The 16,037-nt window shown below is 38.9% G+C and overlaps 2 protein-coding genes and 1 long non-coding RNA gene across 13 annotated transcripts in view; 1 reads left to right on the top strand and 2 right to left on the bottom strand.

Annotated features, from left to right (window-relative positions):
* LOC5511206 (forkhead box protein B1) overlaps window positions 1–8,927 on the bottom strand; it is a 62,564-nt gene extending 53,637 nt beyond the window's left edge. The window contains exons 1-4 of one of the 10 annotated variants that reach the window (XR_007308156.1): window positions 8,313–8,425; window positions 7,554–7,806; window positions 6,319–7,285; window positions 5,798–6,231 (exon numbers count right to left, since the gene is read on the bottom strand). The gene's annotated coding sequence lies outside the window, so the exon portion shown is untranslated. Of the gene's footprint in view, window positions 1–5,797; window positions 7,286–7,429; window positions 7,807–8,312; window positions 8,430–8,892 lie in introns of those variants that run through there. The other 9 variants (XR_007308159.1, XR_007308158.1, XR_007308153.1 and 6 more) reach the window with 9 other exon arrangements.
* LOC125563146 lies at window positions 176–5,482 on the top strand. The gene is made up of 2 exons (XR_007308160.1): window positions 176–1,150; window positions 4,715–5,482. It is a non-coding gene; the product is annotated as an uncharacterized LOC125563146 (long non-coding RNA).
* Window positions 8,928–11,146: 2,219 nt separating the features above from the next.
* On the bottom strand, window positions 11,147–15,199 carry LOC125556696 (acyl-coenzyme A thioesterase THEM4-like). Of its 2 annotated transcripts, none has more exons than XM_048728108.1 (4): window positions 14,739–15,199; window positions 13,997–14,265; window positions 13,092–13,202; window positions 11,147–12,579 (listed from the first exon to the last, which is right to left on the bottom strand). In XM_048728108.1, exons 2-4 carry the CDS (start codon window positions 14,245–14,247, stop codon window positions 12,408–12,410), a joined length of 534 nt encoding a protein of 177 aa, XP_048584065.1. In that variant the 5' UTR covers window positions 14,248–14,265; window positions 14,739–15,199; the 3' UTR covers window positions 11,147–12,407. The 2 variants fall into 2 exon arrangements, with proteins under 2 accessions (XP_048584065.1, XP_048584064.1); XM_048728107.1 differs by having other exon boundaries at window positions 14,743–15,192.
* Window positions 15,200–16,037: the final 838 nt, after the last annotated feature.

The raw sequence follows: 16,037 nt of genomic DNA, 5'->3' as shown, positions 1-16,037 counted from the left end.
AAACAATCATATTTGATCATGATTTGATTGATTTGCTTCTCGCTTGGTTTAGCCGATGGAAATGGATGGTTTGCGTGAAGGGGTAATGTGCAGGAGAGTAAAATAGTGGCGTGATTGCCCCCCCCCCCCCCCCAAAAAAAAAAAAAAAAAAAAAACTATAAAACAAAAAGGGAAACAAACAATTCAGCTCCGAAACAACCCTATCACTCGACCAAAAGAAAACATCAAATTTACTCGAGTTTGATGACTAAACCCTAGGTTTGGCATTTCCTGTACGAATTAGCGAAGCGCTCCCAAACCCCGGTTTCCGTCCGGCTATTGTTTGCATGTTGTTTACAAGTGAACGATACACAGACCAAGCTCAACTTGTGCTATCAAAATTACTAATAAAACGAGCCCGTCAAGACACGAAAATGAAAACTAGCAGGACATTAATTATTTCCGTCAACGCCTAAACTATTATTTTCGAACAAGCAGAGGTATTATTCTAATCACAATGTCAATATTTTGGTCGAATGAGACAAAGTCTGCATGAATGAATTAATGAAAGACGCGCCAAATTTTCGACGGTTTAGGCGGTGTCTGTAAAACAAGTCAGAATCATAGAAGAGAAATTAGTATGAGACTATTTTTGTAAAATAAAATAGCCTCAAAATAGATCGTTACCCCACGCGTGTTCTACATTGCCTGTCAACACTTGTGCCGAAACAGGACATCTTTGTGTGCAAAATGTAAAGAAATGGCACATTTGTGGCATTCTCATGGTATGACTCAGCATATAAAAGCGAAAAAATATAATCGTATACAAAAAAACATATTCATGAAAGAACCCCTAGTTAAAATGATACAATCAATATACTGTCGAGTCTATTTATCTTAAAAATATAGTTATAGATGTTACGGACAAAAGTGTCGCACGTTGAAATCTTCCATCATTGCTTAGCGATGACATCATGCAGTTACACCTATTGTGTTCGCTCTATGCGTCATCTGAAGATTAAAAACAAGAGTATCGGGTTTCAACGCATAATATTAGCAGCCTTGAAAACTTTGGCGATAAGCGAGGGTTTGCTCAAACAGAAATAGAGGTTAGCAGTGGCAACGCGACTGTGTGAGGGGAAATAGTCATTAGCTTACCAGACAACACGAGGTAAGCTTCTCTGCCATTAAACGGCGTCTCTATTCTACAGTGGGCAAGTTTAGTTTATTGTTAAACTGCCGAACCTTATATATATATATATATTTTAATTTTCTTTCCATTTTGTTGTTGTTGTTATTAACCCAACAAGCAAGAAACATCTATCACAGAGTAGTAATATTTATATTAGAATCACAATTTAAAGAACAAATTTTTCACCCGATGTACCCATCTATGTACATCCCCGGGAGAATCTTTTAGCTCTTTTTAGCTTTCCTTCTCCTAGTAATTCTTCCTTTTGTGTACCATAATGCTGTATTACGATAATAAAAAAAATTAAAAACAAAACAAAAATAAGAAAACTTTAATTGCCGATTTTTGGAGTAATATTCGGCTCAAACCGGTCAGTGCAATGTTACTGACAGATCACTTCAAGATATATGTCTAAACTAACAAGCTAATGGCACTTTTAAGCTTATCTTAAATACCTTGTCATGGGCATAATATAACTCTAAACTATTCGACAGAGAAAATAAAATTCACATATTTTTTTCATAATGTATATAAACGCGGTTATAAATGCATTCTGGGAAGCTAGTTCCCTGGTGCCAGAAACTCGAACGTCCCTGTTTTTAGTGGCCAGCGAGCTTGACACGTCTCAAGCTCGCTTGAGACTAAATAGAGAGACGTTCGAGGTTCTCGAACCAGGGTAGGAAGCTAGTATAGTATATGAAAAATTGCAACTTAAATTAAGAGAAAAGGGGTATATACTGAAATGCAAATATTGTGTGCTATTTCGAATTTTGGCCAAACTTATGTGCCTTTTTAAAGTCGTGTTCCGCATATAGCTACTAGAATCTACTAGAATTAGTGGTATCTCTCGAGGTATCGCTTGCTTCTAGTACCTTCACAGAGAGTTCACATATCGAACCTTGAACTTCTTCAAAAGATAAGCGACAACCTCAAGTGGCGCACTTTTCGATATCATCGCCGCTTTAGTCAGCCTACTCCGAAGGGAGCAGTTTTAGATTCATCAAAAGCACTTGGTAAAAATTCTTATAAAATCTTTTGAAATTTTAGATGTAATAAAAAAGGAGTTACGCCAAAGCGACAAAGCTATTGGAAAGCTGAGTCTCGAGTTTTCTTATTCTCTTTGAATTATTATGTTGAAATTCTTATAAATTCTCAGAAATTTATAATAAAACGAAAGTTAGAAAGCGACAAAACTACTGTAAAGCTGTAAGTATATAGAGTTTTACTAAAGTATTGTGATCTTCGTGCCGTTAAAAGAAAATAAAACAACAACAACAACAACAGAAGAAGAAAGATACAAAAATTCTGAAAGCCGCATATTCATACGCGAAATAGGGGACTAAAAAAATTGTGAAAGTCGCATCTAACAAGAACTCGGTGTGTTCGTTTCTTTTGGGGTGATATTCGGGAGATACTCGGCACTTGTTCGTAAGACTCGAGTGGCCATTCGTGACTAGGTTGAGCTCGAGCGGTTCGGGGGAATGGCTCGGAATTCGGAAGAAAACCTGTTAAAGCGTGTTCGACTTGTTATCTAGCCCTGTTACTGTGCGCTAGTGGGTGTGGCTACCAGATAGGGGGTAGAATCACTAATTGGCTCCCCCAAAGGGAGGTCTTGTAAATAAACGCCCTTTCTTATCTCTAAACCCTGGGGGCTGATAACTTCGGTGTTTATTATTCCTTTTATACTAATGCTCCTATGTATACAAAGTCCAACAATGTAGTCAGTGATTTGTAAAAAGAAAATAAAGATTGGCCGGTATTACAACGTACAGGCTTCGTACATATATTATTGGGGAAACACTAGTACTCTTTGTAAGCAAGTAGCTAACGAAATTTCAAGGATAGAAACGGCACTGGGTCCGTAAGCATGAAAAATGCAATAACTCTGTGAATAATGTAAAAGATTAATATAGAACCAAATAGACCGCTCTATATTAAGAACTACTTCCATATTTGCAAGAGAAAGATGCCTGAAGTCTACAAGTCTGATAAAAAGTACCCGAGATAGCTCCCACACGGGGAGACAAAGGTGAAACTAAAACAAAATAAGAAATAAACATACTTATTCTCGACTTATTCCTAAGAAAAACACTACTGGGATTTTGAAAGATATTTTACATGTTTATAAAATTTCATGGCTCTTATTCTATCAACGAGTGTAGCTTGCAAGTAAATTAAATTATTATCTATAAATGCGCCCTTTTATTCTCAGTCTTTAATTAATTCTACCCATGCTGGGATTAGTAACTGAAAGATGAGTAACCGAAGGAGTTGGGGAAAGAAAAGCTCTCCCCTCCCCCACTGCTATTTCTTACTGATTAGTTTAAGTTTTGCCAAGGGTTTTGAATATATAAGGCGCAAAGGTAACTTTATTAGCAATAGTTAAACATTTATGAATAGAAACGGTTTAGCTTGTCAAGGGAAATAGAATTTCTCATCGAAGATCAAGATATGGAAGTTTCCTCTAGTGGATTTTTAATCACGATACCAGAAAAGGTTGAATTCGTGCAAATAACATTCACCTTTTATCGCAATGGACGAATTTGTCAAGGTAGGTTGGCTAGTTGGAGTTTTCGTCTCTCAATCTTCAGATTCAAAATACTTTGTGATTATCTTAGGGTAATGATTACACATGAAACTACGACTGTTACCATGCCGAAGAGTTCAAAATCTTTAAACAAATTATATAATCTCAACCGAAAGTAAAAACTTTTATTTGCTGGTCTCCAATAATAAAATAAATCTTTAATAAATATATAAATATATATTCAGAATATATTATAACCAAAATTTCAAATTATAGTTTGATACGCACAGATACCATGATACGTATCAGTTAACAAATAAACTGGCATGACAAATAAAATAATTGTCTGATATTCTTTATATAAAAACAATACTGCTCGTTTACCACCTTATCCATGCACTTTAATTGTCACACGAAGGGCGTTTGACAAAAGGGGCTTTTTCCGGTCGTACCGGAAATCACTCCGCACCCACAAGCTTGCATCTCGTAGGCGCTCTTCCGGTTAGCATTTATCCCACGGCGTGACTTAGTTATGAGCAATTGACAAAACATTGGGTCAGTAAACAAGACGAAAGAATAACAAGTAGCGACTGCACGTATAACAGTTTGATGTTGGAGAGCTAGCAACGTAGCAACGTGTTTCAGAGCGATTTTAATTGCAAGGAATCCAGGTAAAAATGCGGTCCCGGATCTAGCTTTAGTTAGCCAAGCTATAGTTAACAACAGCATAGAAGAAACCATTTTGACCTGGAAGATCGCGCGGATCTTTTGCGTCAAGAAATTCTGAGAAAGATGCAAAACCGCGATAGTCTATATCTGTACTGATTCAAACGGCAATTTTATCATATTTGCAACAGGATTACCTTGTCCTACTAATGCAAATGCAGCTTCATAAGGGTTAGCTTCGTAATCCGTGAAAAAGACAAATATTATAGGGTACTTTTTTAAGTAGAACGCCGGCCCCTAAAATAAGAATTATCAGGTTTTTTGTTGATCATGTCGTTTTTATTTCCCAGACTTGACTATAATGGGAAGCACTGTAATAAGACGGAACAGCAGCCGCAAGAAAAGTTTCCGAAGAACAGACACACGCGACCGCGGTACATCCACCGAAACGCAGCGCGTTCAGCGGTCAGCCAGCTTTCGCGCCAGTAACAATGACAACCAAGCCACGAGCAAAGAGATCGGAAGCGCGCTCCGGAGGATTGGGGACGAACTTAATAACAGCCTTCTCAATCTCAACACAGTGTTTTGATGACGTCATACGTTTAAAGAGGCGGGAAACTTGTACACACTACCATGAATCATTAGTCCTGTTTTAAGGACTCGATATAAAGGACAACCAAAATAAAACTCATACATTCGTAAAGAAAGCACCAAATTGGGGACAATAAGCATAATTGCACGTAACCATGGCAATGTCAGTTCATCACCTTGCACAACAGCACGTGTTATATTTCACAAAAGTAAATCGCAGTTCAATCATGGCTCAAACTTTTGGGAAGTTTTTACCAGATAAGGAGAAAGGGGGATTGTGCAGTATTAAAGAACATGGGACTTGCGAAAAGGACGGAAAGTACTAGAAGAATCTAGAAAGACTATACAAAAGCAATGTGTAAACAGCCAAGAAAACAAGAGAAATTTGATGAGTCATCATCTTGACATTTAGAACAAAAGTAAATGAGCATGTTGCAATTGGGAGGATGTATAGACAATGGTAACAAAGCTGGAAGATAAGACATAAATGAATTGAACGTTTGTCAATAAAGATTATACTTATTCTATATTTCCTCCCAATGCCTTTTTGTGAAAATAAAGAATAAGGGAGTGTTCATTAATTACACCGAGGGGGGGAGGGAAGATTTTTTCCTCAAGACACCTTAAAATTTCAGAGCCCCCCCCCTTTTATTGTAAACATTTTTTCGGTGCCCCCCTTATATCACCCCAAAATTTTCTTTCTCTTTTGGTGGTTAAAAATTTTTGGAGCCCCCCTCAATATCTCCCCCCCCCCCCCCCCCCATGGTGTATTTAATGAACACTACCTAAGAAAAACAGTGATTAGTCAATGATTGGTTGGTCTTGTGAGACCAGACTCGTACCCAGTCGTTATTTGCTGGTGTGTGGACATCCACAGGAATCCTGAAGCGAAGATGGAAGTGAATTCAAGTGAATTCCGACCCCAAAACCGCATCCTGACCGTTATGCACCACGCGGCGTCTGGGTACGAGACTGTTGTGAGACCATGATGTTTTGGTTTTGTGCTGAGTATTTCAAAAAGATTCCCTTGTAGGGCGGAACTCCCATATGTGGGTCATGTGGCGAGGGAGGGGGGAGTGAGTTTTGCTATTTGTCACAAGCATGCTAAAACATATCATTTTCTGGGAACATTAGCTTTTTTATAGATATGATGTGCACCCCTGCCAACCACATATGGGATTTCCCCCAAACAGAGAACTTTCTTCTTTTCAAAGAATTACCACACCTTAGAAAATTCATATATCAAGCTTCCTACCCAAGTCTGAGGAAGTCTGATCTGATATGAAGGGAAAAACATTTGATATGGCACAAGACATAACAACTCTCATAGACAAAAGCTAAATCTACACTCTGTGGTACTTACATCCAAGATGTCTACCATTTCTCAGGTTTATTCCCATTGGTGTTTCTGTTGACCTTAATGAATAATGCGGTTGCTGTTGCATACAGGATTAAACCATCTGCACTCTTTAATTCAGCAAAACAGTAAATCTTTTTTCCTTCAACATGCTCAACCTTGGGATGTAGCAAAACAGTAGAATTCAGAGGGACAGCTCTGTTGAGGCAAAGACAAATACAATAGGGAATATGCATGGAAGACAAAAAAACAATACCCAGAACAATGATTGTATAAAATCCATTGTTATTTATGATTTATAAATATTTTCATAGTTTTAGTTAGTGAGGTTGTGAGATTGCTTGACATCCATTTACCACAGACATCCAGTGCCCACAGGATAAAGAAACTGCCCAAAGCAAATACAAGAAATGACTGAGATTTTCGCAGCCCACCAAAGTAAAACACAGCTGTAACAAGTCAGCGGTATCTTGGCTTTCCAACAGTGCTTTGCGCTGCCATCTCTCATTCCTTGTTGCTGCAGGGAGGTAGCTAGCATGGGGCGGGGAAGCAGCTGACATGAAAAAATAGCATCTGGTTCTAGAAATATCTGAGGCTTGCCCTGGCCTTGCGCTGTGCTAATCCTAACACATGACTAAAACTCTTCTAAATGCTGTCGTTTCTGAGATCAAAATGATTCCAAATAAGTTTACACTGCTATTCTATTCTAAGTGTGCTTGACCTAATTTGTTCAGCTTTCGGTTGAGGTGTCTTGACATGCTCTGCAATCAGTGATGTCAGCAACATGTGTCTATCTATTTATGTCTTGAGTTACATTTGCTGACCTCTTTTCTTGTAAAGCTCACCTATTAAAGTTGACAGACAAGTTTGCCGTAATGACCCCCCCCCCCCTCTTGTTGTATCTGTTACTGTGTAAGACAAGCAAGCACATCCAATATCAAATATAACTGCAATAGCTCCATCATGTACAAATCTGCAGAAAAATAGCATAAGATTAACCACATGCATACCAAATGATTTTGAACAGCAAAAACAATATCTTCAGCAACATAGAGATGTTGTGAAAAACTGCTGTTTTTCAGGAATCCAGGCCAAAGGTTTTTCTAGACAATTTTACCTGTGCCAATGAATTGAATGAATGATAAAAATGCAATGCACAGAAGGGACAGTCTTATTCCTTTTATACCAGAGCCTCATGTTGATGGTGTTTGTAGCCCACATAGGGTGGATCAAAAACTCACCCCGCAGGCCCCTCTGTGTAAGGCCCACATAGGTGCAGCTTTTTCTCTGATTTATTAGCAAAGGCGGCAAACTCTTTTGCCATTCTCTGTGACACCTCTTGCAAAAAGCCTTGGTTGCACAAGTATGGTGTTTTCCTTTTATCTTAGTCCACTTCCCATTGCTTTTGACAGCTTCTGCTTGGAGTTGGTTGATTAAATCAATCGATGTCTTAGACCAGCCATCATTTGGTAAGTAGCAGTCATCAGGGTCATACTGTCAAAAAGTAGCATCAAAGAATTGTTGAACTGTGCACTAGGCTAATTTTACCTAAATAAGTCCAATTAGATGAGCTGCAACGGTGTACTCAAATTAGGGGCGGATACAGGGGGGTGGATTAGGGGTACCCCCCCATTTTAGTAAAGCGCTGTAATTTGTGTCTTTCATTTTGTACAATATAACAATAAAGTATGGAATTTTTGCACGGGTCATTTAATCTATCCCCTTACTGCGACTGCTAAATCGCTTTTCAGCTTCTGTCATTCAAACCAACGGAATTACATTTGGTGACTTTTGAATGGTCAAGGCTTTGTTGAGAGGTGGTGTATTTTGACAGTTCATTTCTATGATTTTGAATGCCAGAAGTCGAAATCGTCGGCGAGAGGTCAAAGAATATTGAAAACTGCGTAATGAAATACCGGATCCCGCTCCTGCAAGAAGAATGGAAAGCGCTTTCCTTGGTATCAAGCAAAAGATCTTCTTAACCGATGTCATGCACTTACAATAAAAGTATCATCCGACCTTGATAAAGCAGGGAAGGGACCTGTACAGGACCCGAAATGATCCCAGGACCCGAAACGATCCCAGGACCCGAAACGATCCCCAAAAGTACCCCAACTGATCCCGGGACCCGAAACAATCCCCAAGAGTCCCCGAAATGAACCCCAAGGAATTACAGTAATGGACAACTAAAGGAATGTGTAAGGATTGGCTTTCAGTTTTAAAAACATATGAAACATTTAGCTTTGTTTGTGTTATTAAAAGGAAATTTACATTAACTAAAACTATAGTATTAAGATTTTTATATACGACTGCGGGGAAAATACAGTGGTTGAGTCAGAAATTGGGGTCAACTAACAATTCCTGTGATAGTAATTTGAGGAGCCCGGCGTGGATAAATCATTTTTACATAACAAGCCATAAAAGATAGTCTTTACAGATGGGACATGCTGCTTTACATAGGAAGCGAAAAGTTTTAAAGTTATTTTTTGGCATGTTTGTTTCCGGTGAATGAAAGACCTATCATATCATGAGATCATGCCGGGGTGTACGCACGACTACATGAGGAAATTCAAAACTCACATAATATTGCTTTCACATCTTCTTAATATTTTGCATCGGTAGTAGAAGGGTTGTTCGAGTGTATTACTCAGTGTGCTTTTGTCATTCCATCTTCTCGGCCAAACCGGCTGCCTAAAATGTGTCGGTGAATATTCGCTCGTGTGAACAAGGATTTCGTGGTGAAATACATGTTTGGTTGTCAGATGAATATTAATTTTTAGGGGTGATGTTTACCGGAAATGAGATTTATAGTGTCGGAGTCATGTGTCGGAACCGCAAAATGTTAAGAGTGTGATGGAAGGTCAAAAGTTTGGTTGATCTGAGCAAAGCTGTGCTATGTTTATGCTATATTCCTTACAGTAGCAATTTAAAGTTGTGTATTTGTTTTGGACTCTGTTTATGGGTTTAACGCCGGGCAATGTAATAAATAGAAGTATTGTGTTGGAATTTAATATTTTTAAGTCACGTTGTTTAGAAACCGAGTCGCTGTTAACCCTTTATTATGCTTCAAGAATTGCAAGTATTTCTTCTGCTTTCCCTTTGTCCATTACCGTAATTCCTTGGGGTTGATTTCGGGGACTCCTCGGTATCGTTTCGGGTCCGAGGATCAGTTGGGGTACTTTTGGGGATCATTTCGGGTCCTGGGATCGTTTCGGGTCCTGGGATCATTTCGGGTCCTGTACAGACCTTTAAATGTAGAGGAATGGGTTCGTCCTGCGAAGGTAACGGCCGAAGATGACGAGACAGCTGCGATAATCTGTTCGCTGGTGATGATCTATGGGTTGACATTTGTGGGGGGAAAATAATGTATTGAAATGTGTTGTAGTAATCCGCAGTATGTTATGTTTTCTCACTCTGTGTCTCTTCAAATGCTAAGGGCAACACTCTTGTCAATCAAAACTTGAGATCATTCAAGATTTCCAAGTAAATTCAAACCTAACTTAAACCTGGCTTAGTTGTTCTGGAAGAATCAGCGCGCGTCTCCAGATAACATAAAACGTCAGGCGTTACTGTATTTTGCCGAGTGAAAACTAGGGTCTACTTTGACTGTTCGGACTTTCTAGGGCAGAAGTAGTCCAGACCTGGGACTCTCTTTGCATTCGACATCCTGGCTCACGTGAAAGAGGGTCCAGTATTTATTGCATGCGCAACCACGCCACACCGCATATATGTGGGGTATTTTCGCGCATGTGCAATAAATACTGTACCCTCTTTTACGCGAGCCAGGATGGCGAGCGCAAAGAGAGTCCCAGGTCTGGACTAGGGAAGAAGCAGTCTTGGCCTTGGGCAGAAGGAACACTAGTTTTCTGGAAATATTTACGAAAATCAATTCTTTGTTGTACAAAACTTATTAAGGTATATTTCAATCCTTCAATGTATTGGGCTTCCTGGGAAATACGAGCAGCAAAACCGTACAACTTTTATGGCAGCATTTGCCAAAAAGGTTCGAAGGCGATGTTGCGCGTTTTACTACCGGCGAACCAACTTTTGTCGCAGCAAAGGATAGACTGGTTCTTGCTGTTGATCCGCCATCTTTTTTTTTCTTCCGTGAGACTGATGTGCAACCTTCCAAATCACAAACTCTAATGCAACAGCTTGGGTATGTCTGATGTCCCTTTGCGAGACAAGTTAGGTTGATGTAGTAAAACGGGCTTCATCTCCGAGTTTTGTTGCAGAAAGTAGAACCATCTTCTACTTTCTGCAGCAAGCTTTTTCAAATTGCAACAAAAAAATTTGCTGCGACAAAAGTTGGCGCGCGTGTAGTAAAACGAGCAACGTCACTTACAAACTTTGTTTGCTGTACGATTTTGCTGCTTGTATTTCCCCCATGCGTCGTCCGAAATATTTTTCCGGGGGAGGGGGAGGAGTTCTCTGATATTTATTTTGTTTATTTATTTATTTATTTACAAACTTTCACCGTTAAAAAAAGACTAAATCGTACTAGAAACAGTAAGGTTGCGGGGAAGAGTAGTACTTTGAGCAAAGAGTATTACTTTGAGCAAATGGATTTCCAGGTGTTGACTTAGAGTGTAAGTTTGACTTATAGATTTATGACAGAATCTAGAATTGTTTTTTGTTTTGTTATTTATTTATTTATTTTCTCTAATTGGCTTATACTTCATAGTTTTGTCTGCAAATCACAATCGAACCGGAAGTGGACCTTTCGCCGTTGTGTGTGTGTGTGTGGGGGGGGGGGGGGGGGGGGGGGGTTCCCACCTTCCGCACCACCCCTGGGTACGGGCCTGTTTACTTATAACTCCAATGCACAAATAAGTTGAGATGCACGCATATTTATTTCCATAACAGGAGTCTGTTTCTCTAAAAAAATTCCAGCTAAAAACATAAAATTAAATAATAATAATAAAAAAAACATTATCTTACCTCTTAAAAAATAATATCCGGAATTTCTAGATACTATTATGGCTGGTTCTAACCATAATAAATTCGGGTAATTACATTAAAAAAAAAATAAAATAAAAAATATTTTGGGAGATAATTTTTGGATTTTGGCCCCACACATAGCCTGTCAGGGGCGTACGCAGCCTATAGGCCTGCAGTCACTGGACTGCAAAAGAATTTGGCGATCTTATTTGCATTAAGAGGGGAAAAAATCAAATGTTATATATATGATGAGGATGAAAACTATAATTTTCTTAATCATGTTAGTCTGCAGATGATTTGAAAACATTGTTATGTCGTTCATTGCCACGCGACAAATGAAGTCCTATTTCAGATCGAGGATGACAGAGGATCCTGTAATATTCTAAAAAGTCTGACGCATTGACGCCAATTTCAAACCCCAAAGCGGGAGTTATGAATTCTTAACGGGGATGCGGGATAAGGGGTCACGCCTTTATTCAGCTTCTGAATGCTTTGACTGCAACTTGTTAAAATCCTGAGTACGCCCCTACCTGTGTACAGTCGTTCCCACTCCCTTCCCGCTGTGGATTACTTTCCTGCAGGTGGGGAGGAGGGGGAACCGCTGTACACAGGCTGCCCCATACAATTCTAAATTAGAGTCTGGAAGTATTCCGCCACCCGCCTTTTCCATGACTTTACTGTTATTTTCATTCCATATTGGACGACAAATTATGTAAGAGAAATAGATGCTTCTTTATCAAACTTGGTATCTCGCTAGGATGCCGAAATGGTGGCTGATAGAGGGTCTTTAAAAGAGACTTACATGCACGTTGTCACATATGCTTGTAGAGTGTAAAATTCCCTTACAACCTTTACATAGGTTTGATATCCACTGTCTAAGGCTGATTGTGGATCAGAAACAAATTGATTCACAAATGAAATATCATTCGCGCAAAAAGATTGTAATGAAATAGGTGCAAAAAAATTCGACTAACTCCAAAAAAACAAAAAACAATAATTATCTGATTCAGGGTTGAAAATACTGTTGACCACACTCATTATTCTATCCGTAAGATTAGAATAAGCATAATTGACTTTTTTAAGGGTGAGTGCTCCACCCCCTTCCGCCTCCGTGTTACCTATACTAACATCACAGTATAATAAACAAGAAAGTATCATTTTCTAGCTTGGACAGCCTCCTTGTTGATTTCAATGAACAAAGCTGTAGCTGTGGCATACAGAATCGATCCATCTGCACTCTTTAGTTCGGCAAAACTGTACACCTTCCTTCCCACAACATGGTCAATCTTAGACTGTAGCAAGACTGTAGAATTCAAAGGCAGGGATCTGGTGATAGGAGAACAAATTATTATAAATCAATTTTGGCTATATACTTCTTCAGATGGTGTTACTGATACTCAATAATTGCCTAAAAAATCTTGTAATTGGTTTAGTGACAAAATATTTGTATTATTATTTTTTGTTTGACCATGATACAAGACAGAGTCTGCATATAGGAAAATAGAAATAAAGAGTAACCAGTAATGTAAAATTGAAAAGAAATAAAAAAAATTGAATTGATTTAAACTTTGAGGAAAATCAGGCCTTTTGAAACTATCTTTAGCTTTCTCTGGGGAAAAGCACCCCATTTGACTGTTAGGTCTGCTCAAATGAAAGAAAACTGAGAAACTCTGCAAACTAGGGACAAGATATCTAAGAGCAAGTAGTAAGCAAAATTAACAAATACACCCGTCTCCTCAATTAAAATTCTGGCTACCGGCCTGTAGTGTACAGCTTTCTACTAAAATTCAGATCAGAAATTCCCCCATTTAAACTTGTAGATTGGTAATAAAGCTCACACTTTATAGTTGATAGATAAGTTTGCAGTGACAGCACGCCTTCCTGATGCATTTGTGAGAATGCCACAGCCAATGTCTAGTAGAGTTGCCATAGCCCCACCATGCACATGTCTAGAGAAAAAAAGTTAATCAAATCATAGGACAAGACTCTTAATGCACATGATGCATTACCTGAGCAGCCTTTTTCTCTACTTATTTATCTAAGTATCAACTTCAGGGGCGGATCCAGGATCATGGATAATGGCCGAATAGATGGCTTATAACTGATCAAGTGGTTTTTGGTAGGTCACTACATAGATCTTACAATACTTCACGCTGAATTGTATTTGTCGCGTCAGCAACATCGAGCAGGCAAAGAAAATTGGACAGTACCTCCCGTCCCTCAGACATTTATTCTCTTCAAACAAAGTGACTTTTCAATTTTTTTACTCAAAAAGGGGGGTGGATATCCACCCCCCCTGTATCCACCCCTGAACTTGAATTTACAAAGGTTGTTATTGATTTTTTTCTTTCAAGTTTGGCGTTCATTTTCTGATAGCTTCTATTGCTTACTACAACTTATATTCATAAAGAAACAAAGGTGCTAATTATAACAATGCTAAATATATTTCGAATGGGTTACAAGGGCAAACTTTTAGCCAGTTGATAGACAAAAGATAATTTTTCTTTAATTCTCACATACTGCCATTTGTTTTCTACCATCTTCATGGAGGTTTTATTCATTTGGGTTAAAAAAATAATAGAAAAAAAAACTATGGGGGAGTTCTCAATCATCAAAGCTTATGATAACTCAGGGATTACTGCATTGTGACTATTAGGCAAAATACAGTAAATGTATGAAGCAAATCCTGGAGATTTTAGGCCTTGTACAGCAGGGAGGTAATCATGAGTTTAGGGTAACTCACCCTGCGGGGCCCTCTGTGTACGGCCCACACTGTACCACTCCATGCAACTTTTCCTCTGATTTATTAACAAAGATGGCGTACTCAAACATTTTCCCATGCTCTGTGACACCTCTCGTAAAAAGTCTTGTATCTCCCTGTCGAGGTTTTAACTTCAGTTTGACCCACTTGCCGTTACTGTTTTCAGCTTCTCTTTTGAGTTGGTTAAACAATTCCATTGAGGTCTTTGACCATGCTTCATTTGGTAGGTACATATCATTTGGGTCTTCTGGCTAAATAGAGCAAATAGGATAAATATAAGTAGGATAAAGTATGTATTCCCCACCAAATATCACCTCCCTTTCCACACACACATAAAATATTTACTACATCAGGCTCTTGTTGACTGATGGCACATGCCGTTTAAAAACCTATATTAGGTCCTGTATGACCCAAAAACGAATGGTATAAGATATTAATTATACAGAATTTTCAGTTAATTTTAACTGATTCTGGGCAGGCTGTATGCAAACATTGTATGCAGATGTAAGGGAGTGTTCATTAAATACTAGTGGTCATTAAATTTCAGAGGCTCCCTTTGGTAAAAAAATGTTGGTGCCCCCTTTTTATTAAATAAATTTTGAACCCCCCCTCCCTCCCCCCCTTAGAGGGCTAAATGTTTTGGGGAGCACCTCTTAAGATATTTTTGGAACCCCCTTAACTGTAAAATGACTACACATACTTGCTTCTGCCATCTATGCTTTACCTACATCATAAATGTACATATCGGCTACGTCTTTGGTAGTGACGTTGGTAGGTGCAGTGGAGACTCCCTCTGACCTACTCGTGGATGACATAAGATGGTGAGAAAGATGTGTTAGCCTCCTTACTCCCGCTGAATTATGATCTCTTGACATCCGAGGTATAACAGATGGTAAAACAAACCGTAATCTATGCATCAAAATTTACTAAAATAATGTAGCAATGAAGGTTTTGTCCAGTTTATGCAAGTTGCAAAACAATTTTAAAAATCGTAGCTAATAATTCGGCTTTTAGTGTACTAGCACCCAGTTTGAGTCTTCCTTCGACCCTAGATAACAACGATTATTCAATTTTCAATTTTGGCCAATTTTTTTGGCACAAAATCGAGCTCCAAAATCAGCTTCGGGAAGTCGCAATCTTGTTATTGTGCCCGGCACGCTCTGCGGGGGAAAATACACAGGCATCCCGTAATATTTTTACTGTGATACCTGTGGTATCCCAGTCATAAAGGCATAATCTTGTTCTCGGCAAGAAAGCACGGCAAAATACGTTTCCATCTAACACGCGATTACGATTACGATTATTACGAAAATAAACCACTGTCATCTATGTTTGCTTTGTAGGGAGTTATCACTTGCGCTGTTGGGGCGCGCGGCTCAGATTGTGAAGTGTATTGTGTCTGTAAAAGGGTCTTTGTTTGGATAAGGACCGAATGCTTTCCTAGGAGTTTGGGTTGCAGGAAAAGTGACGGGGAGTGTAAGAACTGTAACAACTGTAAAAATCGTATGTAGTAATTCGTGTAGTATGTTGTTATGCCAAATCTTGCTGCAATGCCAAATCTCAACCTTACCCGGGCGCTCTATTCAAACTTCAAGATGGTTGATTTTTGAATAAACGATCGAAACAGAAATCGCTATTGAGCTTTATGAGTATTATTGTCACGAGACTCTCTTAGCAATCCGATGTCTTTTGAACGTTCACGAGTAAGATTTTTTTTCTTTTGCGTTCTAAAGGTTTTGCTTAAAGTGACGTCATCGATGACGTCACACAACAAGGGACCATATCTTGGCACCTCCCTTGACACATACATGACACCTTCCAAGTTTGGTTGTTATACAATGTTTCTTTCACGAGATATGAATGTTTTAGTTTAAATCGCGTTTTTTTTTTATTGAAGTGACGTCATCGATGAGGTCACAATTCACGTGACCACAGTTGTGCACCTCCCTTGACACAAACATGACACCTGCCAAATTTGGTCGCGTTTTTAGGGACGGACATCGAGTCACGAAAACCCGAGTCG

The sequence above is a fragment of the Nematostella vectensis genome, chromosome 5, assembly GCF_932526225.1.
Source record: "Nematostella vectensis chromosome 5, jaNemVect1.1, whole genome shotgun sequence".
Lineage (NCBI taxonomy): Eukaryota > Metazoa > Cnidaria > Anthozoa > Actiniaria > Edwardsiidae > Nematostella > Nematostella vectensis.
This window is presented reverse-complemented; position numbering and strand designations above follow the sequence as displayed.

What these genes read in the sequence shown, in the direction of transcription:
- LOC125556696 (XM_048728107.1), bottom strand. Translation starts at nt 14,931, where the DNA reads ATGCATAGATTACGGTTTGTTTTACCATCTGTTATACCTCGGATGTCA. An exon ending in TACACAGAGGGCCCCGCAGG is followed by an intron (nt 13,203 to 13,996) that starts GTGAGTTACCCT and finishes TTTTTTCTCTAG; the next exon opens with ACATGTGCATGGTGGGGCTA. An exon ending in TTATCTATCAACTATAAAGT is followed by an intron (nt 12,580 to 13,091) that starts GTGAGCTTTATT and finishes TCCTATCACCAG; the next exon opens with ATCCCTGCCTTTGAATTCTA.